Genomic DNA, 27,956 nt, shown 5'->3' on the forward strand with positions numbered 1-27,956 from the left:
TTTTTCTTATTCAGTATCCTCTGGTTTAATTTTTCTTCATTTACTACATTATTAGCTGGACATCTCCATGAGTGATCAGAAGGGGTTCTGTGTGCTTTCTGGTTTGGGTATACTTTTCAGTAATGATGATCCAGCATCTGGAATGCAGTTGAAGATTTTTTCCCCAGTTTGAAGCAGGCTCAATACTGAATTCAGACCAGATTGTTCAGGACTTTGGCCAGTCAGGTCTTGAAGATCCCCAAGAACAGTTATATGATTTCTTTGGGCTGCCTGTTGCAGATTATTCTTGTAGTGAAACATTTCCTTCATATATCCAGTAGGAACCTCTCTCATTTCAATTTGTGACTATTGTATTCTTATCTCCTGCTGTGCACCTCAGTAAGAATTGTGGCTTAATCCTGTCTGTAACCTCCTCCTTGGTACTGGAAATGAAAATTTATGTTCAGTATTGTAAGAAGTAATAACAGATGCCCAAACTAATTCAGCAAACAGCATGTTTAATTGTTGCATGCTCAACAAGTATTCATGTGTCAGCTCTTTGAGGGTTTTCCTTTATTCAGTAGTTTTGTTGCTATAAACTGTTTTTGAAATGAGTACTGAAATAATATAGTGGTTTTAGTGGCATCAGATCTGCTCCTCCTGCTTCTGGTGAGGAAAAACCAAAGGTCTATCCAGAATTGCCACATCTGGTATTATTAAAATACAAGTTTTGATTCTGTACTTTTTAATAGTGCGGGAAAGCAGTAAAGGGAATTTCTTGGGTTTCTTTCGTAGTTTATCTTTGCAATTACATATGTTATAATCAATTCACACTTCAACCTTATTTACTTGGATTTGTGGGTTTGGGGGGTTTTTCTTCATTTTTTTTTCAGAGATTATCCGTGTTGGTGACAATAAGAAGGTTCATCAGATTGAGCTTATACCAAGTGAACAGCTCATTGCAGTAATCTCAGGACGGAACCGTCATGTGCGGCTTTTCCCTATGGCTGCCCTGGATGGAAGGGAGACTGAGTTTTATAAGCTGGCAGAGACAAAAGGCTGTCAGTCAATAGTTTCTGGACACGTGCGCCACGGAGCTCTTACCTGCCTGTGTGTAGCTATGAAAAGACAGGTCCTCTGTTATGAACTAAATCAGAGTAAGACGCGTCACAAAAAGATCAAGGAGATCCAGGTCCAGGGGAACGTCCAGTGGATGTCAATCTTCAGTGACCGTCTTTGCGTGGGCTACCAGTCAGGTTTCCTAAAATATCCCCTTCATGGAGAAGGCAGCCCATACAGTCTGCTCCATCCAGACGACCACACACTATCATTTATCTCACAGCAGCCAACTGATGCCATCTGTGCAGTCGAAATCTCAAATAAGGAATACCTGCTGTGTTTTAGCAGCGTCGGGGTTTACGTTGACTGCCAGGGCCGAAGATCAAGACAGCAAGAGTTGATGTGGCCTGCAACTCCATCTTCTTGCTGTAAGTTGCCACGTCTGTCAGTCTGTTTGCTGTTGTACATGGAAGTGTATTAATATCCACAGGAAGTGAAAGTCAAGGCTAATTACCTGACAGGGAAATGAATGCTCTCAGCTTCTGTCAGCATTTTTAATCTAGTCAGAGGGTTTAATCCTGATCTCATTTATGCTGGTTTTGACAACTCTGTCACTGACCTATACTGCTGGAACACAAAGAGGAATCATGAGTCAGGATTTCTAACTCTGATGTCCAACTTCTAAACACATGTCCTGGTATCTAAAACAGCCAAAAGCTTCAGGTTTTCTACAAAGACCGATGTATTCCTTACCACCAATGCTGGACTACTGTTACTTAGACTTGAAATGTCACTGTACTTGGGCTCAGCATTGTGGTTCCAACTTTGATGTTCAGAGTCATCAGGATCTGGTAGTTCGACTTGCTTTTCTTTAATAGTGTTTATTCCTACTTACTAGTTTGTTCTTTTCTTTCTTTATTCTTTCATTCTCTCTTTCTCAGCAGTTTTTGTCAACACTCATCTCCTCTCTGCTTGTTAAAAAAATTGCTTTTTAAGTTTCCTTCCTCTGTCTCTCACTTCCTTCCCAAAATACAGTGCATAGCACGCAGTGTAGAAAATACATTTCATAACCCTGAGGGAAAAATACTGTAATTTTTCAAGATTTCCATTTCTACCAACAACTGGAAAAGACTTATTGCACATTTTTTTTCAATTCTGGGGCTTTATCTTTGTGACAGTTTGAGGAAAAAAAACCAACCTGCAATGTCTCTCTTCTTTTTAATGTCTCTCTGAATGCAGATAAAGATTAGCCAAATTTGCCCTCAGAGTGTGAATGAACTCAGTCTTATGTTGATATTCAGAATATAGTCTGTCTTCTTACCTCACTCTGGCAGCAGTCCAGTCACACTTCAGAGGGGAGGAATGTTTCACCTTGTTTGAGTAAAGGCCCTTCTGAATATGAAAGGAGCAACTTTTACAGGCTGTTTGTCACTTCTGGTTTTCAAGCAATTTTAGGTAATTGATTATCACAATGGGCTCAGAGAATGAATGAATCAGAATAGAAGATTTTGCGATAGATTGAAAAATGGGTATTTTTCACAGGTAGTTCATCTATACTGGTCATTGATATTTGTGTTTTTTCAATTGCCTTAAATGAAGTGACTTGGTGTTATTCCAGTTCAGAATAGAAGTATATTTTATAGCAAAAGCTGTTACATTTAGACACAAATTGAATGGTCTTATTAGTCTTGGCAGACCATGTCAGTCTTTTTACTGACATGGAAGTACTGAATTCTCCTTTAGAAGTGGTCCCAGGGGAATAAATTTCATCCTGGGAAAATGTGCCAGATAAGTAGCACAAGAATTCTCTTTACAATCCAGAAAATAAGAAGAGAGAATTAAAGCTAGAAGGAGACATGATTTTTATGACTGTGTCATAGTACTTAGTTCCAATAGATGGTCATTTAGTGCATAGTCCAAAGTCTAAGAGCTGAGTTCATTCAAATGGCAGTTATTAAATAACAGTAATATATTTTCCTACCACATCATTTACAAAATATGAGCTCTTAAAAATAGGGCTTTTAGAGGAAAAAAAACTTTGAACCACATCAGTGTTTGGCAGAATAAACTGTAATCTCTTATAATTCAGAAAGTAGTTGGGTTTTCGGCAAAGTTAAAAGGAAAGTCACGGAGATTCCAAGTTTTTAGGTGGTGCTGGTTTGCCTTCAGAATAAATTTATTGGTCATATTTGAGTTAAAACACATTTTTCAAAGATTGTTGTTGGATTGTGTAGTGTTGATTTTGGTTTTTTTAAATAAATACAGTTAAACCATAAGGAATTCTGTATTTTGGGCTGTGTCTAAAAGCACATGACACTGTACCTACTCATTCCCTCTCAGGTTACAATGCACCATACCTCTCTGTGTACAGTGAAAACGCAATCGACATCTTCGACGTGAACTCCATGGAGTGGATTCAAACTATTCCTCTCAAAAAGGTAACTTGCCAAGACTCAACAATGCTTTGCTACAATTGTACCCGTTTTTTAAGCATATTAGAAGCCATAATTAAAGCTGCTTGTGTGAACATAATTGAACTAAAGGAAGAGCTACTGCTTTTTTGTTTGAAATAGAAGATACGAAATGTGTTTGCATGTGGTTTCACTGTTTTAGATGAATGTTCAATCTGGAGCATATGACTGTGTAAGATTTAATGATATTATTATAATAGTGAGAGCATTTTCTTGCTGTTAATTGCATATAACTTCATTGGGACTGATTGCATCTATGTTATTGCCAGAAGATGGTGGATGTTAAAATATTTAAACAAGCCTTCAAAAATCCATCTCCTGCTGCTTGAGAACATTGTAGACAGACAGGGTTAGAACATTTTGTTTCAACCAGTACAAATACTAAAACCAGGATGATGTCAGGTTTGGATCTCTTATCAAAAGTTTCTGAAAACTGACACTTCTTTAGTATTTAGTAGGTGTTTGCTCAGCTGTATTTGGAAAGAAATAAGAAAAGTTTTTTTCCCATAGTTTAGACTAACTTCAGCTTCATGCTGTTGTCAACATCATTCCTTTACTGGCATTCCAGGGACATAGAATTACAGGACATTGCCCCTGTGGTCTTGTGTCAATCATTCAGTCTCTCAGTATATCCATTTCCCATGTGTCAGATGCAGACCAGGGTATTCTGGCAGTGCTGTAAGAATAAATAATGCAAAAGATCAAGGTACTCAACTATTATCCATCTTAAGGAGAGAAGAAGGATCTGAAATTTAGGGGAAATTTCTTTCTGATGTCCAGACTCTGAGTTATTAAGCAGTTGGATCATTTTTTCCTGCACAGTAAGAATGCAATTTAGTACTTGGATTAATATTTGGCTCAAGACTTCCCATTTAATGGATAAAGCTGCTTTCATCAAACAAGAATTGCTACATCTGGGAGACTCAAAAATGGATATTTTTTATGAAGAGCTGGTTTCTAACACAGTTTGCAGACTCAGAGTGTGGAATGCTTCTGTCATTTTTAAGTTGGAAATTACAAATACCACTGGATTTTAGCAGTCTCTGTACACTCTTATCAAGTTGCAGAGCACAATTGTGACATGGTACTAAGACAAAACAAAAACCCAGCTTATTGCTTTGCACATCTAATAGAAAAACTTGAAATGATATATGAAGTAGACTTCTAACAGAACTATTTATTAAAATGCTGGGAGGAATGGTGTTAAACCTGTGTCTTAAAGTGGAGTTTTAGGTAACCCTCTCTGTACTCATTTTCCCAAAAGAAGTTTAAAATCTAAAATTGTTTTGACTCTTCTGTGTGGCCGTAATTACTTGCAATTGCTACTTTTGAGAGCTGCCATGTGTTACTGGAGATAGGAGACCCTGTTCCATTTGACTCTACAGCAGTGCTCCTTTTATAGCATTTATAATGCATTTTGGAGCTTTCAGAATAAGATGCAGTAGAGAAATGTGAGTTATTACTATTACAAAGACTGTTTTTCCTTGTTTCAGGTACGACCCTTGAATACAGAAGGATCACTAAACCTTTTAGGCCTGGAGACAGTTAGATTAATATATTTCAAAAACAAAATGGCAGGTAAGTAAAGAGAAACCAATTTTCATCATGCAAATTTTTGTTTAGTGTTTTTCTACTCATTGTAGAAAGTGATCTTTCAAACATATGTGTTCTTGTTAATTTGGGAAAAAACCAAAGCTTTTAGATTCCACAGTGATTTCAATGATGTCTACTACTCTAATTTTTTTCTTTCCTTTTGAATATTCAGTTAAGACTTGAATGAAGACTGGAAGTAGAGAATAGAATGACTAGATGCTCCCTCCAAATGTGGGATCACCTGCCAGAATGCTGTCTAAAAATGCCTGCACAATTAAAGACTTTAGTAGTGATCTTGGCAGCACTAGATTAAAATTAATACTATACTTGACATTAAAAAGAAAACATTTCCCAAAGATTACAAAGTAATGTAATATTATGTATTCTTAACTTATTACTAGGGCCACTATGACCATGTACCACAGTTTTAGCTTCACTGGTCTATTTTTATTATAAGTCTTATTGACTTTTTTTCTTTTTAGAGCCCATTTCATAAGTATACTACTGAGGAATTTCCTTAAACTTTTGTTTAACCTCTTAGATAGAGCAGGGACATTCTCTGTTTTAACAACCAAAAGCTATAAACTTTTGTTAACAACTTTCTGAAAATAGTAGAAATAAACACTCTAGAAACATGTACTGCTGTTGGCAGTGTTTCAGTGTTATTTAAATTGCTAGCAAATTAGTACAAAAGCAATAACAGTGGTAGAGAGGAGCAGTATACTACAGCTGTGTATAAAGAATTTTCAAGTCTAATAAAGATTGAACATTAAAAGTAGAGCAGAAGAGAAGAAAAACTGTAGAGCATAGGATCAGAATTGAGGCTGATGGTTTTCTCCTGTATGTTACCTAAACAGTGTATCTCTTTAGAAGTCTGCAGGTTTTTTTCCTGAAAATACTTATTTAGTAGATCTCGCCCTTCAGGAAATCTCCAGCTGATCTTAAAGGAAAGAAGAGTTTTCAGTTCCATACAAAACCTGTTTTGGCAGTGAGCAGTAGGTGTTGGGTATGTTCAAGCTTGCTAAGGGTAACTTTAGTCTCCATATATATATATGTATATATATATATATACGTGTATATATATGTATATATGGACTGAAGTTCATGTATATGTATAGACTAAAGTATATAAAAGGCACAGGAGTTGCAGCATTCATTCAAAGTAACAATCCTACTGTATGATTATCACTGCTGTACTTTTCATGTCTTTATTAAAGATGCCTTGACCAGATGTACACATGTGGAAAAAATCCTCCCTTTTCCCACAGTTGCACCAAAATACAGTACTGTTCAAACACTGTTCAAAAGGAGTAGTCTCTTTGGAGCGGGGAATGAATGAAAGAGAATCTTCCATTGAGTTTCCAGACGATTGGCAGAACAAGACTGTTTTAGTGATTTTTTTTCAGTGAGAACTGCCAAGGAAAGTTTGAGACAGAGGACTGAGATCCTTTCCTGCCCACCTAAGTGTTTTGTTTGAAAGAATGAATCAGTACTGTTGTGAGAACAAGTGTGGCAGCTTGTGTGTGAAGAAGGGTTAAGTCTATTGCTACATAACAGAGTAGCAGATAGTGGCCAAGAAAACCCGTAAACCAAAGAACATTTGTTTGGATTTGAGGGGAAGTGAGTGTTGTTCAACACTTAGTGAGGGCAGAGGAAGAAAATGTCTTCGAATTCAAATTCCATGCATTGTCCCACCAGATCACCATATTTGTGTTGATTTCAGAGGGTGATGAACTCGTGGTCCCTGAGACATCGGATAACAGCCGGAAGCAAATGGTTCGAAACATCAACAACAAGCGCCGCTATTCCTTCAGAGTCCCAGAGGAGGAGAGGATGCAGCAGAGAAGGTCGGTATTCAACATGTACTTGCCTTCTGTACATGCCTGTAGGCGCTGAGGGACAGTGGCTGGTACCAGTGTAGTACTTCATGCATTGCTTTCTGGAATGCCCGTTCAGATGTTTCCGTTCTCTTCGCTCCCGTGTTAATCCTCAGTGTTTAATTTGTGTTAATGCCAGTTTGGATATGGATATGCACTGGATGCACAAGTATTCATTAGTTCAGGTTAATTATGTGAAACAGCTGTAATTTGGAATGCATGTCTCCACATACTGTATATAGCTGCATAGCTGTGCACATACTCTGTGTATATAAAGATCTCTAATAAACACTTTGCAAAAGGAGATTGCATTGCTAACTATGCATATGGATTAATTACGTTCAGACTCTGGTTCTGCTTTTCTTTCTGAAGGCTCTTCTACTCTCACCAGTACTCTAAGACATCTGCTTTTTTGATTTATAGATTTAACTACATAAACTCTCTATAAAGCTCACAGAACTCACCTCATCAGAGGACATAGGACTTCAGGATGTATTTCTAATAGGAGTGTTGAATAGCTTATGAATACTTTCCTAAATGGCAACAAAAATAGGTCTGCACTACTTGCAGTGTTCACAGAGGATGTTACTGACCATTTAGTATCACTCACTAAAAATGACCTTCTACTGTGCTAAGCCACACTCCAAGAACTGAGTATTTCAGTTTTCTAATTTTCAACATCTTCCACCAGTGATTGGCTCCCAGCTTGTCTTTCTTTTTAGCTCTAAGGAAGGTAACAGCAGTATGCAGTGGAGATAAAATTCTGTTTCTTGACCTTGCCTTTTCTGAGTTGATTGAAGTTTGGTCTCTTAAAGTTTTATTTATTCTGAGTTCTGAAATGCATCCTTGCCATTTTGAAGAGCTTTTAATTCTGACCACAGACTGAGAAAGGTACTGCAGTATTATTTTAATTCTATTTTCATATTTAGTACTTCATTTTCATCTCCACTTTGTAACACATCACAAATGAGTTCTGCTTTTACTCATCTTACAGGGGTTTTTACAGCTCATAGTGGTTATGTATTCTCTGACCGTTAGTAACTACTGGGCACAGGCTCTTAGCTGGAAAAAGACATTGATTTATTCTGGCTCCTTACCCTCTCTTCAAACTGGAAGCTTCTCCATGCCTCTGCTGATAGCAGGGAGTTATCACTGTTAACGTGGTTAAATAGAGCCATAAAATCACAGAATCGTTTAGGGTGGAAAAGACTCCTTAATTTCCATTTGAAAGAAGCTGATAATCAAAACTGTACATGTTTTATAAATGCCCATCCTTACCTAGAGCAAAATACCTGAGCACAGTGTTTTTTCTTCCAGGGAGATGCTACGTGATCCAGAAATGAGAAATAAGTTAATTTCTAACCCAACTAATTTTAACCACATAGCACATATGGGTCCAGGAGATGGTATACAGATTCTCAAAGACCTTCCAATGGTAAGTACAAAAGTACATGTGAGAGTGACTGACTGCAACAGGGGCTGCAAATAAGTGAGAGAAAAACAATTACAATTTTAATGTATATTTAAAGTGTTGATGTATTTCATATCAGGAACAGTGTAACTGGGGAAATGGAAATTTAGCCAAGGAGGGTGACACTTCAGCATTGAGGGGGGAGAGGAGGAGGAGTGCCTAATGCCCCTGGGGTTTTCAGACAGATTGACCTCACAGTGTTGATAACTTTTATGACTGATATGAAGGGGTAGACTTAAAAGGATTTGGGCCTGTGTTCTTTGTGGGCATGGAAAGAGAAATTCCTTTCTTCACGAACTGTAGTTCAATTCCTTTTTTCTCTTCCAATCTTTAGTTCAAACTTAGTTTCTCTCTCTCCAGCCTGTTTTCCTGTAGCAGTTTAATAGTGTATAGTGCCCAAATTTTTTTCCATGCCAAATATGCTATCTTCATGTTCTCTCCAGATTAAGTAGTCTCAGTGAAATGGAGAAAAAGAAAAAGAAAATATGTAATAGTGCACACACGTGTTCATTTCCATGAAACCTTAGGTAGGAAACACTTACCTGGAAGTTAATGAAATTTTTGTTGAGCTGAAGACCAAGTAACATTTATTTCATAAGAGAGTGTCATACTGCTTGCTTCAAGTTACCTTGAGCATCTTGTTTGTGTGTTCTGTGTTGTTCTCTAAACTCATCCACAGTGACACAGATGTGATTCAGAAGATGCTAATTAGCACTGTAAAAAAGATGAGGTGATATGATATCAAACATGATATGAGTACTAGCTTAAGACATAGGCATTAGTACAGAACTGCTGTCTAAAATGATCATCATTACTGCTTGGAGTTTGTGCAGAAAGCAGGGGGTAGGTGCTGAATTTGGGATATTCTGATGCTGAAAAGCCCAAAGGAAACAATTAAGACTGGAAAATACAGTGTGCCATGTAGTTACACCAGTTTACAAGTTTAGGAGCATAATCTCTGGCCTTTGGATACTCATTGTACCTCGCTTTTGCAGCAAATGGTACTTTTATATTACACTTGACTGTAAAGTCAGCACGCTGACTTACTTTAAATCTTGTATTAAGCACACTGAGAAACCTCTCAATAACAAATATATTCAGTGTAATGAGCAAAAAACCAATATTGTATCTGTGTTTATAAATGAATAGATAATGAAGGAACTGCTTCTAGAAAACACATGACAAATCTAAGGGAAGTTGGCAGGTAGTGTTTATCTCACCTGGATACAAGATCGCATATGTCTAATGTTAGACAAAGAATGGCAATTTGCTTCAGGGCAGAATGTAGATAGAACCTTTCTTCATTTCTCCATTTCTGGTGGGTTGTTTAAGATGTTTGTGACTTTTCTCAAACAGAGAAAATAATCTGCTACCTCTGAAGGTAGGGTAAAAGACACCCTGTGTCACACCATCAGTAGTTGAAAGTTCATGGGAACCAAAAGCTGCGAGGACTCTTAACCAAGCCCCAGATCTGACAAGTGTAAAACGAGGAATTTTATCTATAGAAGACAATTTTCTGTATTTAGATGGATTAATATTTCTTCAACTGTGTCATCTCTAAATGACTTTTAGCTTTGAATTCATTCTAATTCCTCCAGCCTTGTATTAGATCAAAGGTCATATTTTAAGCCACACTTTAAGAACTTTTACTTTGCTATTACCAATCAATATGTTGTTTTGAAAGAAATTCATGAGTCACTTTCCACACTTAAAAGTGATGAGAGGACATTAGAAAATGGGTACAATATACAATTGATTCCTGCACTTGTTCCACTGCTGCAGCTTCTTTTTTTGAAGTTTCTATTATAGCCTCCTTTTTGCAAGTAGGTACCAGTCTTAATGGTGGGAGATGTCACTGCAGATAAAGCGAATTTCTTGTGTATTTTTCTGGCAGCTCCTTGCATTCCTAACTTAACGGGCACAGAACTGCATCAGACACGGGACTTGAAAGCATGTGAATTCGAAAGTGCAACTTGAAATTAGGAAATAAATGGTCTGTCAAGGGCTGCTTAGGTCTAGGCAGATTCGTCTTTTCCAACAGCTTCCTGTAAGGTACTTACAGTGTTCATTTAGTCTGTTCCAGACTGCATACTTGACTTCTCAGGCACAAAAATAGAAGAAAAGAAGTTATGTGTGCATGTGAGGTTATGTGTCGAGTCTAATGTTTTTTTGGAAAGACAAATTTAGAATCAGAAGAGGGGATGGAAACAGGATGTTTCCTGGAGAATCACTACACAAGGTAAAGAATACTCATTGAACCCTGCGTACAGTTCATCTGTATGGTGGTTCCTTTATCAGGACATAGTATTATTTCCCTACTTTGATACCTTATTCCAAAAAGCTCAAAAGCAGGGGTTTTTTGTGTGCTGTTTAGCATGTGTCATGATTTTGCATCTGGACATCTTCTTTCTATTTGGAAATAGATTAGTATGTTTCAGAAGAGAAAGTATTTATTTTTAATGAACTATGGGAGAGATTGCAGAATGCCTAATTTTGTTTATGGAAGCGGATGGTAAAATATATTTTTCCATTTAAAGAGGGCTACAGCTAGGGGGAGCAAGCAGTGCAAGGCTAAGAGTCTTCTCACATTCTCTCTGCAAGCTGTTTTAGTGATACAGCTTCTTTTTTTTAAGGGATACTGGAATGCAGAAAGTGTATGAAAAAATGGAGTGGACCTTTTTATTTGGAGTTTCTTCTCACTTGAATGCTTTCAAATTTGGCTGGAACATGAGCTCCAGCATGCTCTTTCACTGAAGTCAGTATGGGCTGTGTGGCAGAAGGGTCCTTAGTAATAAATAGGTTTTTATGGAGAATAAATACTGTAATCTCTGTGTTGAATGAAATTGTCACAAACTAAATAGCCAGCTCAGACCAGCTTTTATCTAGCATCCATGGATGAACTTCGTAAAGCAAATGACAATTTTTATGTATATGTACGTATTTATATTTATTAGTATATACATATTCACCTCATATATGCAACGTGAATCCAATCAAAACTTATCTCCACAATCCCACTAACGTGCCTCTGCTACCTTTTTCAGGGGAAATGCCAAAAGTTGAACGAAGCACAGAATTAGAACTGGTGGAGATGGTCCTTGGTGGGTGGGCTGTGCTGTGTCAGTGGGCAGGAGAGGACATGCACTTGTGCTGCCCTAACCCATGGTGTAACTGCCTGGTGGGTGCAGAGCCAACAGGAGCCTGCTTGCCCTCTGTCCACCACTGTTCTTAATGATGTCTTTTGAAAAAGACCAACATTAAAGAGTTTAATTTTTATTGTAACCGTACAAAATAAATGGAATAAAAGGAATGCTTTAAACTCTTTAGGGCTATTTGGTATGTTGTATCAGGTGCCTACATATGTGCAGCGTATCTGCCACTGTGTGTTTGCCCTTGCTGATGCAGCCACAGGGGGAAAGGTGCTTTCTCTGTGCATTGTTTCTGAGGTCTTGTTATGCACCAGACACAATGATGCGTTTATGGGAAGTTGAAGTCTGTTAGCCTAGTCCCACATTGTTCTCTCCATGAGCAGACATCCTTGACTTCAGTATAGCCCTGTGTTTGGGCAGAACCATGCCCAAGGCTCAGAGAGAGAGAGATCAGATTTTAAGAGAGGGGTTTTCAGGACACTGTAAATTTGTATCCTTCTTTTTTTTCATGGTGAACACTTACAGTCTGGCTTTGACACACAACTTTGTGGGCTGCAACACAACAGAAACCAGAAGTTCTTGTTTGCTATTAGCAGAGCAGTAATCAGTACATATTTGTATTTTATTGATGTGGATCTGGGTCATTGTCTTGTTTGTACAATTTAGAATGGTTCCTGTTAGTATATCCCCAAACTTATTTGTTTACATGTTTTTCTTCCCTAGCAGCCTGTCACCAATTAACTGGCCGTACAGTCTGGCCTCCCTTCTGCCCTCTTGTCCCTTGAAGCCACTTTATCGTGGATGCTCCTTTGTAGTGAAGATCTGAAATCTGGAACTGCACTTACTGCAGCACAGACCACCTCTCTGTGTACATCAGATGTACAGGATTGATTTTGCTTTCATATTCTGCATGCCTAAGTATTTTTATATACAAAAGCTGGTCTTGACTGCCGTTATATTTGAACATTATGCTTCAGTTTGACCTCATTATACATGAGCCATTCTACTTCCATTCTAGATGATGTGTGAAGCTTTGCTTGTTTCAATTGAGAAACTTTTAGAGTAAATGAATACTTATCTATATTTGGTATTCTTTAAAGAAAGTGGCAACCCCATGCATGCATCTAATGGTGGAGTCCATGGAGAAAGTTCCATGGAGGATCATTTTTAAAATGCTGCCATATCGTGGCTTTCTCACATTCATGAATGCTGGCTAAATATTTTCATGGTCTGCAGCTGGCCTACCCTCTGCTTTTTAGCTTGTGATTTTAGACACTGCCATATCTCTCTTATTGGCTTTTAGGAATGTAGCTGGCTTTGCTGCCAGTTCTCTGTTGTGAGCAGATAACTCAGCAAAGTCTGCTGTCCTGGACCATTTTGGAATGGTGGCTTCTCGTACTGATATTTAGATGCTGCTAAAGTTACTAATAATAATTTAATGTATATTATGTCTTATATGCCATAATGTGGTAATTGATGTTTTGGTTAACAGGCAAAGCCTCATAATAACCATGTGATTTTAAAAAAAAAAAAGGTTGGATTTTACCAGCTGAAATGAAGAGAACAGTAACAGTAATGTTTGATATAATATGTATTGGGATGTGACTTAATGTTCTTCCAGACTTTAATACGTTCCACATACAAAAAGTAGTGCCTTAGGTTTAGTGGAGGGGTAAACTATATTTTTACCATATTTTATATTTTAAGTCCTAGCATTTCTAACATTACTCAGAAATGTTTGTTTTAAGGCGATGAAATCAGTTGGATGAGGGGAAGAGGAACTTAAAAGTTAGAAATTAGAAAAGGTGTTGTGATTTGGTGGTGTCCATGGGCAAACCACCCCAGTGCAGGCTGACCTGCTGAGTGTGTACAGGTGGCACAGGGAGGGAGACCGAGCCTTGAAACGCTCTCAGTTAAATCTGGATTTAGGTGACTTTAAATTATAAGAGCACTTGTGTCAGCACATTCCACAGAGATGAATTAGAAATCGTTTCTGTTTAATTTCCAGGGTTATTTCTCCCCTCTCCTTCTTTATGTCACACTTGGGGAGCACGCTGCTCAGTTGACCTTTTAACAACATCTGAATTTCCCAATACTTTGGCACCTTTATGTGCTAGGGGTCTGATCCTCTGCAGCACAGAGGCGGCAGTGCAAAGTCCCCTCATCACTAAAGCGCTGTCAGGAGTGTGCAGAAGGACATGGGCCTGGTGGCGTCTGTCTGCAGCAGAGTGAATTGTCCCAGTTGTCTGACACTAACCAGTTCACCTTCCCACACAACCTGTGTCCCTGCCCTGTCAAAGCACTGTTCCCTCCTGTTGGAAATACTCTGTGTTTGTTGTATGGGTGATATTTTTAATGGAATCGCTAAAATGCATGAATAACAGAAGGAAAACTCTTACAATCTCTTAACTGCTGTGTATTTTCATCTTTTCTTCTCCCCACACCACCTCACCTGTGTTCACCTTCCTTTGTTTGTGTTATGTCTATTTTAGATTGTAAGCTCCTCAAGGCAGGGAACTGATGCTTCTCAACTGTCTGTAAAGCACCTTTTACAACTGTGGTGCTCTTTGAAATATCAAAAAATAATAAATATTAGAATCTATTCCCAATGAGTTAAAAGTTTTATTTGTTTTTAATGTTTTAGCAAAAGCAGGGGCAGCAGGCCCATATGACTCCACGTCAGGAAGGTACTTAGGGGACTGGGGGTGACAATGTAAGAACCTGTGTGTTGACAGCGAGCAGGGTTCTGTCTGCTCTCCCCCAGTGTTTGACTGCTCCTGTGGACTGCTGTTGCCAGTGTAACCTGTACAACCATCCTTCATTGCTTTCTCTCTCTGTTGTCTTTGATAGCAGCGTTCCCCTTATCAATTCCCTCATCACCACTCCCGTCTGATCTCCTCTCCGAGCAACTTTGAGCACATCTACCACATGACCGTTAATTCAGCTGAAAAATTCCTCTCTTACGATTCCATAAACCCTGCATTTTCCCCGCCTCCACGCTCTGTCCTCGGTACTCCAGACTTTATGACTCTGAGGGTATGAACGGCTGAGTCAGGTGTTCATTCTACTAACACTGTGTGGTTTTCCTTTTGCCTGGCTATTAACATGGGAGAAAACCCCTTGTAAGCTGTTCCTTCACCCCTTAACTTTCTTTTGTCCCTGACAATTTACTTTCTGCAATCAGCTGTGGTCTTCCCACAGCTCTGACATACCAAGAAAAAAATATTTCATGGCTTTAGAAAAAAGAAAAACGTATAACAACTGGGCTGAACCTTTTGCTATGAAAATACCATTTTTAATCACCAGGAAGGATATTGGCATTTTGAAATGATAAGTTCTCTGTTCCACATTGTTCGTCCTCCAGCAGTCAGTAGCAGGATGCTGCATACCAGGTTGAATTAGGTAAAGGATCTGGATCTGTCTTTGTTGGAACAAACTTTCAAACTGATTGTTTATGAGCAATTCATGTGGAATACAAGAATTTTTACACAGTACTGTACACAGATTGAGAGAGACAGACAGGTCACGCCTCAGACAGTTTCTAGGTTAAAGTAAATAAGTGAAATTAGAACATGTACAAACAAGATAAAAATTAAAGATGATGGCAACTTGCTGATGTAGATCCTCTAAATCCTGGTAGTTTTAGGCAGCAGATGAGGTAGGATACTGTTCTGTAGATATCCTTCCAGTTGGAATGGAAACTGGAGGGATGGAAGTGGTCTTTTCTTTTTTCTTGTGTTGTGCATCCTGGTGTGACAGCATGGGGGTCACTACATCCTATAGGAATACAAACCAAGCTAAAGCAGGCACCCAACTACCTGCTGCACATCATGATTGTGTGCTGTGCTGTGGCCTGCAGTTCTGCTTGGGACAGATTCACAGATAAATCAGGAATAATCTGTGAGACAGATGTATGTGATGGTGGTTGGTTGCTCAGGGCTTGTGTGGGTTTGAGCCATGTCCATTGCTGTAATGGAAACATGGCTCCTGGCTTCTGTGGCCTTTGGACATCCCTCAGACATGCATGGCAAACCTTCACTGCCAGGCTGCTTTGAGTGCCTTTGGGCTGCTGTGCCAGATCCCTGTTGCTGGGAAGGTTTTGGAAACATACCTGTGTACAGCACTAGGCAGAATTTAAAAATGCAGGAGGAAAATAAGTCTCTTCCATATGGCTCCAAAACCAGTTGGCACAGCTAAGCTTTGACTGGTTAAGTGCATGGTCATGTGTCACTGCTGTGAGGGCCCAGTTGTCACAACCATCAATATTCAGAAATGATGTAGCAGCATTTTAGAAAACATGCTCTGTGAGGACAGGTCTGCATCCCTTCTGGTTCTTCTGGTAGGAGGACAGGTTCAGATGCACAAGAGGAGTGAGTGCTCTGTTGAAATGCAAACCAAAAAATATTGCTAAGCTGAATTGAAAGCTGTTTCTCTCCTAGAGGGTCATTATAGGGTCACTGAAGCTGTATTTCAGTTCTGGTTTTAGCAGGATTTTTTTAATCCAACTGTGCTATAAAATTTTCTGTGTTTAATATGCAGTGATGTATCACCGGACTGTGACCCTCCCTCTACCTTCCCTTTCTCATGTGAGTAGTCCCCCTGAGATCAGTAAGGATTGATCCCTCGTGTTTCAGATGGTAACTCTCAATTTTTCCTTTATGAGCATCCTTCATCCTAATGTTACAGCCTACTAGCATAATTTGGAGGGAAAAAAGTGAAGTGGGCAACCCAGAGTGTCAAGGTCCTGTCCCTGTTAGCTCTGTACAGCACTAGAGGTTTAGTCTTGTATGAAGAGAAGCGTTTGTCTGCTTTTTGGCTTGAGGGTAGAGATGCCATAAGCTGTATGGAAAGCAAGGCTGTGAGTTTGGATTCATGTCTCCCTTTGTGTTTGGAGATTTTAGTGTAAGAATGATACCATAGTCCCAGGTACAGATGGGATATTGGAACCAGAACAGAGTGGAATCCACAGGAGAGTTGAAAAATGACCTGTTAAAATAGACTTTTAGATTCTGTCATGTTATTTCATGGAAGAATTAAAAACTGAGGTTTATAATGTAATGAACAGAACACTACTTCAAAACAAAAAGAAACTCCAAAACAACAAGCAGCACGATGGACAGAGGAACAGAGGCATGGAAGTTCCTGTCAGTGTTGTACCTGTTCAGTCAGACCCTATAGGAGCATCCTCACCCCACTGCCAGGGAAGGCAGCTGGAGAGCAGCTGGTGTGGGAGAAGGAGCAGAGGCTGTGTAACACTGCAGAGCTGTGAGCGTAGCAGCAACTGCCCCATCACAACCCACAGCTCCATTCTCCAACTGGAATGGAAGGCACTGAACTGATATGGGCCTTTCACCCTATTTTACAGTCACTCACTTTGCTCGGCAGCAGCTTTGCTGCTGCTGCTTTTTTTCCCCTCTTCTCTCACCTTTCTCTGTTTGGTTCAGCACTGGGGATGGATTCCTGCTAGGATTTGAATTTTTGCTCTAAATGAGGGGTTTTTATCTCTCTAAGTAAAGCAAGCTCAGGTTTCCTTTTGTTTTCTGTGTTTTTAACTTGCTGCCTTGTGCTGCTTTATAACTACCGCTAATAACCTCTGTTTATTTTCCTTTGAATCCCCTTTCTGCATCATGTGCATATCACTTCCAGGAGGTTTGGTCCAAAATGCCAGCGTCTCTGGCATGTGCTTATTTTATTTTTGGAACAAAGGGCAATGAAAGATTTGCTTTGTGGAGAAACATTCTACGAGGAATTACATGGACGTTGCAAACTGGGGTCATGAAAAATAATCATCATTAGAATATACTATTAAAACAAATTAGTCTCTTTCATGGACCCACCCATTCCCTCCTTCCCTGATGCCTGTGTGTTGTCTGCTCAGTCACCGTGAAGGAGGTTAATCACCTTATCACTAAACATAATCGTTCTCTTTGCAAAACGAGCCATTGTAGGTTTATACAAGTACAAAAGTCCAGCCTTGCAACCCCAAGTACTAACCCTAGTGCACATGTTCGCATGGTGCTGCACTTGGCTTTCCTTTCTTTCTCAAAACACAGCAGTAACTTATTCCTTAGCCCACCAGTTCCTTTGGTTATCGTCAGGGGAGCGAATCTCCATGGTTTAGGTACAGCCAGGATGCTTATACTCTGTATCTCACATTGTTTATTGCATGGTGAAGGACACAGGAGCAGAAAACTCAGTGTTTTGTGCTACAAAGCAGGTTGGTTGGTCACATTTAAAAACAAAAAAAGAAGGGGGGGAAGGTAAGTGAGAGACAGCAATACACAAATGATTTAAGAGACTTTTTTAAGTCTCTAGGTATAAATCCTTACAGTGCAGCAATGGAGAGAGGGGAGAATTAAACTGGTGAGGTCTCTGATTCTCTTTTGCTGGTGTTGGAGAGAGATCTGGGAACAGGAGGAGAGAGTTTAATTCTTACTTGTTGCATGTTAAAAATCAGCCATTTCTGGCCCACTGGGAGAATGAGAATCCAAGATAACTGTAAGATCAAAGGAGTCTGTTAGAGCAATTTCTGTAAGGATCATTGTAAGACTGGATTTGGTAGCAGGTTGGTAATAATTATGTGATAAAGATCGAACTGTATAAAATCTGTTCCTTACAAAGCTTGTATTTAATTATCCATTTTAAAATACATGAGTAGTACCTAAGGGTCTCTTAGAATACTCTTGTGGGGGTGGAATCTTTGTTCTGAAAGTTTCATAACACCCTAGTTTAAAAAAGCATCGCTATTGCAACTGTTGTTTTAATTGTGGCTACTTCCTCTCAGAGTGTGTGTGGGAAATAAATATAAATAGGAAGAAATGAACAGTTATTGCAGGGGGGGGGCTGGTAAAGGGGAAATAAAGTCATGCTCAGAGCTACCTGCAGCTCTTTTCACATTGTGCATCTGTGAGGATTCCTTGAACCTAATTCTTGTTAATTGTAATGACTTAATAGTACAAGTGATGCTAGCAGCAGGATGAAGTCTCATATTTAGCCAGAGCTAAAATGATGCACATAGGCAAGTCACTCTGGGCTAAGAAGTCAGCTCATATACAGAGAGATGGGCTAAATAGTCTGATAAGTCTTCTCCCCTAAGGTCAACTGTAAGTTAACAGAAGCGGAATCTCCCAGAACTCACTTCAAAGTACTCTTTTCTCTTCTCTTAAAGGCAGCTTATGTTTAAGGAACTACCATATCCAAGTAGGGAGATTGTGGTTTATCTCTTCCCTCAGTAAAGGACACTTCAGTCCAGTAACTTACTGATTTAGAAAATCACACTGGAGGGAAAACAAGAGCGATAATGAAAACATGTAGACAGACAGTGGCATCTGCTCTGATCATCCTCTTTGAACAGGCTGAAAGCAGGAGGCTGGTTCTCACTTTGGCTGAACTGGTGTAGTTTTGGAGGGATGGTGTTAGCACCTTTGGAATTACAAAAGTAACTGCTATACAGATCGATCCACTTTCTGTAAGCACTAGGGATTAACCTGGTTATTGTATAAAGTTACACAATCATGACACAAATGATGGCATCAAAGAGATAAATTTTATTTTATTTCCTTGGAAGCTTGTGTTCAGAAAGAAAACATTATGCAATATAACTCGAATATATCTGTAGCAGCTTAATTAGGCTTGCAAACCATCCTTTCAAGGAAATTCTTGATTTATTAGACATATTCTTTCAGTTGTCTGCATATGTCCATGTAATTCAGCACTTCACTACTGCGTTGCGTGTGCTGCCAATCTCTGCACTAAACTGCAGAATATTATTTTGCAAATTTTGCTGACTTGCTGCCCAGATATTCAGCTCTGGTAAGGCTGGGGTTTTAATATGTTTTGGGGCCTGCCTTCATAGCATCCAAGGTTGGGCCGACAGTCGATAAGTAAACGTGTCGTGTGTGTCTGCATTTCAGAATCTTCGGCCTCAGGAAAGCCGGACCGTGTTCAGTGGCTCTGTCAGTATCCCATCGATCACGAAATCCCGCACGGAACCGGGGCGGTCGATGAGCGCAAGCAGCGGGTTAGCAGCACGTAAGCAAACAGAATTGTGTTGCTTTGGGGTCTGTGCACAAGTATTTTAGGGAAAGGGCTGCCTGCTTGCAGTTTGCTCCTATCCATGCTGGATAGGGATTTTCAGAAGTGACAGCTGACTGTTCTGCTAAGGGCAAGCAGAGTGTTTTAATCTTGCTTTCCAAGGAGCACATGAATAAGCAGGTAGCATTTTTGAGAGTCCCGGATTAGTAATTTGTCAAGTTTTTAGAATTGACGGTAGAATTAAAATTACATTCTTAGCCTTGGGACTACTTTTCTCATGCTCAAGTGTTTTAAATCAGTGACAAGTTGTTCACAAGCTCTGTGGTTATTGATTCTGTTGCTGAACTCTGTAGAGCTCGTGATGCCTCTCTTGCTGCTAGTGCAAAGAGAAAGCAATAGAAGACTGGCAGCTGGAATAGAAGAGTTACACTGGATTGGAAACACCCTTCTAGTGCTGCCATGCTGTATTTGTGTGCCACAGTCAGCACAGTGACATGGGCTGAGACCAGGCAAGGGGCTTAGCAGTAGACCATGTGGAAATAGAGGCAAAGCTGGTGTCCCAACCTTTCTGTGTTTTTTCCCTTCCTGTGGCACACGCTGTGTTCACTGCACGTTGCCAGCTGCTTGCAGAAAGCTTGTTGTGTGTCTGCTGATACAACCCACCTATGCCCTGGAAAAGAGGCCACTGAAACTAGGCTGTCACCACAGCCATTTCTACAACTGCCAGCTCTGTCAGGAACACACTGACTCTGTCTGTGCTGGGTAAAGTGTTCTAATGCTGACATGCCAAGGGAAGGACTGGAGAATCCAGAGGAAAAAATGCAGCAGACAAGATAAAAGCCCACATAGCCTGCAGGCCATGAGCTGAACATCTTGGGACACTCTGGAGGAAAGCAGAACTAACCAGAGAAACACCTAAACAAATTGCTAGTGTTAGGTGGGCCTCTGTGACACAGTTTGATTCCTCCACATGTTTTAGGATCGTCTGCACAGAACGGGAGTGCTTTGCGCAGGGAATTCTCAGGAGGGAGCTACGGAGCAAAGCGTCAGCCCATGGCATCACCCTCAGATGGGTCCTTATCCTCTGGTGGCCTGGACCAAGGCAGCGATGCACCAACAAGGGACTATGAGCGAGAGGTGAGTGACAGGAGAAACTTTTAAATGTGTTGATAAACATGAGGAAGTTAAATCCTGTCATGGGTTTGGGAGTCATTGACAATGAAGACGTGGATTTCATGTATTTCAAGGTTTCCTGGCAAAAGATTTTGGTCAAGCTTTGTCAACTCTGGTCCTAGCATTTACCATGCAGAAAAAGCACTTCCTGCCTGGAGATACGTGGCTAGTGAGGCTCCCGAGAATACTGGCCCAGTATAGTAACAGCTTGATAGTGACCTGTCGCAGCTTGAAGTGGTGATATTCCATCTGCCCTTCTGCAAAGATTCATAAGCTATCTTAGAAACCATTTCACAGGAGATATTTTGTAGTCAGACCTTAACAAGGTAGTGTAAGAATTGTCATATAATTTCATTTAGAGCAAGAACTGGATTTAATAATTTCTATTCTGTGCAGTTGAGACTATTGTTATGATAGGACTGAAATCCTACCCAGTGCTAAACTCAGTCCCTCTCAAGACTGTTTTACATGGAAGGGTCCAATCTGAAGTTGACCAGCAAAACTTCCCCAACCCACCAAGGAGTGCAAAAATTAGAGATCACAGACTTTTTATGGTACTGAATTTATCCTGCCAGTTGCAGCTGGAAAGCAACTGTCAGCCCAAATTCAGGCTCAGACAGAGTTGTATTCTACTGTACTCTGGAAGGTCCAGCTGGAGTAACTTGATAGGATGCTTTTGATTGATATCCTGAGTGTGACATAGAAGAGTTAGCTGTGGTGAGACCTGTACCACAAAGATTTCTCAGTTTAGTGCAAGAGCATCTCAGATCATAATCTGTGAAAAGGCAGGAGCTGTTGTAGCTGCACAGGCAACGTAAAGTTGCACACTCTGCTGACCAAGCAGCCCTTGGCAACACGCAGACTGCCAGAATCCCAGCTGTGTACTTATGCCTGCTGAAAGCAGAGTGATGGGCCACTTACTCTTGTGTCTCCCTGAACCAGGAAATTTTGAGAAGAAAAATTCCCTCAGTATTTTTGGACACAAGCAAAATCCGCAGAGGCCTATGAATCCAGTCACCTGTTGCTCAGATACCCTAAGTCACTCTCAAACTTGCTATCCTCTTACTCACTGGTGTTCTTGTGTGTCTTTGGACTGCAGGACTCTGACTCTCCAAGACACTCTACAGCATCAAACAGCTCCAACCTCAGCAGTCCTCCCAGCCCCATCTCTCCTCACAAGACCAAGAGTCTCTCCCTGGAGAGCTCTGACCACGTGAGTTGGGACTCATGAACTGCTTCAGCATTCAGATTTGACATCACATCAGCTTGCTGTCCCCATGGCTGTCCCCTTCACTTGCTCCAGTTCTCACCTTCATCATCCTAACCCTCCACATTCCCTGTCTGAAAGTGATCTGGGAGTGGGGTACAGAGGAAGGTAAAAGCTGGTCGTCTTCAGCACCGTGCGGCACTGCCTCACCCTCCCTTCCCCAGATTTGACAGCAGCAAATGAGCAAAGCTAGGGTGTTGGTAAATATCAGATGCTGTAGATTTGTATTAGTATTGGTTTCATTTTTGTGGTTACAGCTGCTTCATTTTTAAAGACATATTTATCCCACTCCCACTTCCCAAAAGGTAGCGTAAGTAGACCAGACCAGTATCAATAAGAGAAAATTCAGAGGGATTTTGTTTTCATACAATAGCTCATTGTACTGTACAAAAGTAGCACAGAGACCCCTTCCCCTGCATGGGGAATGATCAGTATGTCAGAGGCACATAAAAGCTTTCAGCCACCACGTTTGAATGTCAATCTGATTGTCGCCAGCAAATCCTTATTGATTAAAATGATGCATATTTTACTACAGTACAGAGTTTAAATAAATACGCAGATGTTAGAGTAAAATACGTATGTATATATTCAAAGAAAAAAAAGCATTGTGTATGCAGCAGAAGATGGATGCTTATTTAAGAGAGCCTTTAATTTAAGATTTGTGTTGTCCCTGTTTTCATGCTCAGTAATATACAGACTCAGAGGCCTGGACTAAAACCTTCCGCAGGACAGAATTTCTGTTTGCACAGCGCTCGCTGCACTGCCGGGAGAGGCCCCTGCAGTGCTTTCACAACATTTCTTTATTTCTGGCCATAGCCTAACTGAAGCTGTAATTCCTACTCTCGTGTTAGTCCCCATCCTTTGCAAAAATGACAACAATTGGAAGCAACCCCCTGCCCCGACAGCCAAGGGCCCCAGTCAGCCCGGCAGCTGCCCTGGTTTCATGCGTTGTTCTAGCTGTGCAGCCAGAGCCTGGCAGCATGCTACAGGAGAGGTCCTTCAGGCAGCAAGGAAGTTCAGTGCAGCAGGATTCAGCAGGAAAACTGTTTCCCTGGGTCAGCCTTTGAGCAGGTTTAACTCGGAAGAGAGCAATCTTCCACATCTCCTTGACCATCCTTAAACAGAAAACTGTTGCTTTTGTTACCAAATACTAAACACTAATACACATCAGCCAAACGAGTGCCCTTAGCCCAAAGCTGGTCCTGGCTGGCTTTGCTGTCACTGTAGCAACAAAGAACCTTGAAGACTGACCTCACACTGTTCACACTGTGGTAGTCGGAGATGCCTAGTGACCCAAAACTGCCACACTGGCAAGGTTGGTTTTCCTCTCCCTCCCTACTTGTGCTGTGGGTTTGTGCAATTTGCCGTTGTTTCTATGTGCTCACCTGCTCTTTGGTTCCAAAAGCAGGGCAGGTTGGAGGGCAGAAAGTATTGCTGTGGAAGACAGAGCCCTCTGAAGTTGCAAAAATAAATAAAAAGCTGAAGCTGGTCACGCAGTCAACAGAATAAAATGAAAAACTGATGTACAAATGGATGGTAAGAGGAAGATGTCTCTTCTCTTTAGTTAGCAGGACTGACACGTTCTTCATTTGGGAGTGTGTTCAAATGAGCCTCTCTTCTCAGTAGTATTTGTTGCCGACTTTATACTATGACCATACTCGAACACGCAAGGGCTTTTTGTATGTAGAATACTGGTTTTTGTGGGTTTCGGAAACTTGTTATTGCTCTTATTAAGCCATTCCATATTCTTGCAGTCAGCAGTTATGTAGTGTTCTGCCCACGTAGAGATGTTTGGAGTTTTCCAGTTTCTGTTTTCCCTAATAGAACTTATAGGTAAGTTCAAACCATGTACAGTAATTTCCAGGTATGATCTAAGTGTGATATAGGGAACAAGACACAGATCATCTAATCCATTTAATCATGCTGGGTCTCCTAGTTAAGATTTCTCTTCCACTCTGAATCAAGAGGTTTGTCCAAGTTTAAGCTCATTCAATGTTACTTTGGGACAGGAATTCAAGAAATTGTTGTAGAAACCATCATATCAAAAGCCTGTCTCTCTCCTTTTTGGGTATTTCAGAGTAGCAAGCTGGTTGTGTTGTTTGTTTTCACTTCAAAGCTACTACTTTTGCAAGCCTGGCATTTGAAATTAAAAGCTTTAGCAAACAGCTAAGCACTTGAAAGTAATTCCTCCCAGAAAGTTTATGTATTTCTGAGGGACAGATAGGCAGGGTGTTATTGGCATTATTAAAATTCCACATCAGCTTCTTTTTAAAGGCTGCATATTGCTTCAAGTATAGCCACTGCTTTTTCCCCACAATTCCCTTGTTTTGGTGAAGCATGTCCACACTTTCCAAAGCCTTTGCAGACTAGTTTGTATTTACTTACTGTATGTTGTATTTAAACGATAATCTTATTTTGATGTTGAGAGAAGGCATTTAAACAGCAGTCACTGAAGACAGAGCAGCCTGCGTGACAGTCCCCTGAGAGAGGGTCACAGGATCTTTTTTTGTGGATTTTTTTTTTTGCAGTTGTGCTAAAGCTCTATCTGAAAATGGAACCCAAAGAGCCACGACACAGCAAACAATTAAATCAAGTAAACCCCAGTGTTTACTCCATTACAGTGCCTGCAGTCTATTGATATCAAAAACCTGACATTTTCAGGCAGAGTGTAGGTCAGCTGTGTTACAACACTAAGCTCCAGAGGATGAGAGCTCCACAGGCCTACGCTGTTTGTACACTACAATTTCTAAGCCTTGGCAGTCTCCTTTAGGATTACTGTATTTAATGATTACTTTGGTACTGTACATTTTTATACACATCTGTCCAAAAGAGAAACAGCAACTGTTCTCTCAGTTGAAAAGCAAATGACCACATCACTTACTAGAAAAGAGTAAAATTGTCCTAGGACTTACATAGTTTTATACATTTGGGGACCATTTGATTGCAGACTCAATTCTAAACCACACTCATCTTCTTTTCGTTGGTATGCATACTGCAGCTGAGCTTTTTTTTAAATACTCATTGGGCTAGGAAAAGTAACTTGGTCATTTGAACTGTAGGACTCTTGACTGGTATCTCCGAGACAGTTGTCTCCTGAGGTTTGATGTTTGCTCCTTTGCACTGTAGCACTGCTTCAACTTCACGGTTTGAGGGCTGCGTTTTGTTCAGGGAGCTTAAAATCTCCCACTGCTACAAGACTGTAGCTCTTGTTCTCTGTACACAGTATGTATCTAGATGATTTTTTTTCCTTCTGGCTGAGACTGAAGGTGTTTGTTTGCATTTTTGACAGTGCTTAAAGAGATGGGTGGTTGGGTTTTCGCATTTTTTTTTCCTCTTTTGATGGCAACGAGGATCTGAACCCAGATTCAGGCAGCTACTAAGGATTCCAGGTTATAGAATGAAAGAAGTTTGGTAAATAGTTTTCCCCTGCACGTATGCACACACAGATATGTGGCTTCCTTCCACATTTCATAAACCCAAAAGCAGGGTTATAGTACTCTCTTCTCTCTTGCCTTTGGCCTGTAGAAGACAACTGGTGGTTTGAAAAAAACATTCCTGAGGCTGTGGTGAAGTAGTTGCTTCTTTTCCCCTCCAGTAGTTGCTGTGGCTTGTTACGAATGTACATTTTGCCCATTTAAATGAGTTTCAAAACTGAGTCAGGAATGTTCTCTCTTTGATTTGATTCTGATAAAATTACAAACCAGGTGTGTTATTCTCAGGTATATGGCAGAGGGAAATTAAGGGTCTTGTCATACCAGAAAACTCCAAAAATCATAGTTTATTTATAGAAATGAAGTTTAATGGGTTCATAGCATGTGTCAGCCTTTCAAAACAGTTGAATTATTAACACAGAAACAGATTCTGGCACCTTGTTGTCTTGCATGGCCAGACCCTGAATGACAGGACAAACATGCTCTTGGGTGGAAAAAGGGTTTCTTTTCCATTTTATGAATACTGTTTAATTTTAAATGAATGCATTAAGGGTAAAATTTATTACAGTGCAAGTATCCACAGCTCCTGAGCCTCTTAGTCTGAGAATCAAAGTGGCACAGGGTAACTCCTGCTGTGGGTTCTTTTGTTAATACGAGTCAGTTCCATGGAGGGACTGGGACAACTTCCTGCACTAACACAAAATGCACTCTTCTGTGCACTTTGTGTTCACTCTTTATTTGATAAACACCCCTAGAAACCGCTCTGCTGCAGGCTTTCCTATCTGAATTCCAACTCTACTCTCTCATTCCAGCCGCAGCTCAGTAAAACCTGTTTTGATTCTGCATTTTAAAAAGTCTCATCCACAGGGAAGAAATCCACAAACAAGCCAGTGTTGGTATTTCAGAGCAATTATACCTGCCTTTTTATGTATGACAGTTTCATATCATTTATTTTTAAAATACGTTTTTTAGGTTTTTCATTGTAATATTATTGTACAGTTTTGCATGGCATAGATGTAATCACTTTTTTGTTTTAGAGTATAAAAGCTGACAAGTGTGCGTGTGGGGGAAAGATTCTGCTTTTTGCCTCTTCTCACTCTTTTGTTTAATGCCCTCAATGTTGTAGGGGACATTGTAAGAGATTCTCTGCTACAGAACAATGATGTAGATTCTTTTGCACAGAAATATTTAAGGTGGAAAAGTCAACAATGTAAAAATGACTTACCACCAATATTTTATGTTGGTAACACACTTAATATTAACCTACTTTGATGTACTGCAATAAAACAGGGAACTGTTAGAAATGCAGATGTTTTGTCTTTTTTTCCTACCTCCCCCCGTTGAGCTTTGAGGAGGAAATGGAAAGGGGAATAATGGTGTTCTTGAAGATAAAACCAGCGTGTTGTAACACTTCTGCACAAGTGCACAGTGGGAAGAAAAGGAATACGTGAGAAAATAGATTTACGTTTAACAGTTTTCAGACAAAGTAACCAGATCCTTTTGTAAAATACAAAAGTGAAGTCACCTTATACTTTGCTATACTGAACTTGATCAACTATAGTTTTCTCGACCTTTATCTTAGGTCATCTGTGATGACCTAAAAAATAGGTAGTTTTATAATTGTAGTCAGTGTTTCTGATGTTCCTCCTTCATTTGTAGTTACACATCAAATGGTTCAGCCATCCTAGTGTTAGAGGCTGTATTCTTTCTTAGTTCTGAGCTACCAACATCAAATTGACTTTCATACATTTTTAAGTACCTGTCAAGTTCTGTATGTGCCCTGACCCTTTCACATCATTCACCCCTTCCTCAACCTGGAATTTTCTCCGCATCAGCAATGGTTACTACATATTCCTCTTCATTCATTACCCTGTTGGTATAATGTTGGAAACAGCCTCATTGTGCCAGGGGAGGTTTACATATTAGGAAAAATTTCTTCGCAGAAAGGCTTGTGAAGTATTGGAACAGGCTGCCCAGGGAAGTAAGTGGTAGAGTCACCATCCCTGAAGTGTTCAAAAAATGTGCGAATGTGGCACTTGAGGACATGGTTTAGTGGTGAACGTGGTGGTGCTACATTGATGGTAGGACTTGATGATCTTAGAAGTCTTTTCCAACCTTAATGACTCTGTGGTAAGTCCTACCTTTGATCACATGCTCAGTCACACCTCCCTGCAACAGAAATACAGGACTGTGCTGTTACTGATCCCTGCCAGCCTCGCAGCCTGGGCATTCTCCTATCACCAAAGACTACCAGCAATCGCCTCCAGGAACAGTCACCACAATTCCCACTTCTTCCATGGCCACAGGCTACCCTACTCCTGTCCCTCTGCTCAGCCCCTCATTCAAGCTTATGTGGATCTAAGCCCATTTAGTCCCCTGCAGGTCTCTCCTGGCTGCTGTAGCTCTGGGAAATACCGTGTTCCCTGTGCTGTGACTTTTCACAGAGTGCATT

General features: G+C 40.3%; 1 protein-coding gene across 10 annotated transcripts in view; it reads left to right on the top strand.

Moving 5' to 3' along the window:
- Positions 1-26,808, top strand: part of CDC42BPA (CDC42 binding protein kinase alpha) — a 187,188-nt gene extending 160,380 nt beyond the window's left edge. For 7 of the 10 annotated variants that reach the window (XM_027659323.1, XM_027659324.1, XM_027659325.1 and 4 more), the window contains 8 exons: positions 873-1,466; positions 3,379-3,476; positions 5,003-5,087; positions 6,826-6,949; positions 8,297-8,414; positions 19,513-19,630; positions 20,613-20,770; positions 21,906-26,808. In XM_027659323.1, the coding sequence (XP_027515124.1) occupies positions 873-1,466; positions 3,379-3,476; positions 5,003-5,087; positions 6,826-6,949; positions 8,297-8,414; positions 19,513-19,630; positions 20,613-20,770; positions 21,906-22,037 (1,427 nt within the window). In that variant the 3' untranslated portion in view covers positions 22,038-26,808. Of the gene's footprint in view, positions 1-872; positions 1,467-3,378; positions 3,477-5,002; positions 5,088-6,825; positions 6,950-8,296; positions 8,415-12,322; positions 14,202-14,449; positions 14,636-19,512; positions 19,631-20,612; positions 20,771-21,905 lie in introns of those variants that run through there. The other 3 variants (XM_027659332.1, XM_027659330.1, XM_027659331.1) reach the window with 3 other exon arrangements.
- Positions 26,809-27,956: the final 1,148 nt, after the last annotated feature.

This window comes from Corapipo altera, unplaced genomic scaffold, assembly GCF_003945725.1.
Source record: "Corapipo altera isolate COAL_440 unplaced genomic scaffold, ASM394572v1 48, whole genome shotgun sequence".
Taxonomy (NCBI): domain Eukaryota; kingdom Metazoa; phylum Chordata; class Aves; order Passeriformes; family Pipridae; genus Corapipo; species Corapipo altera.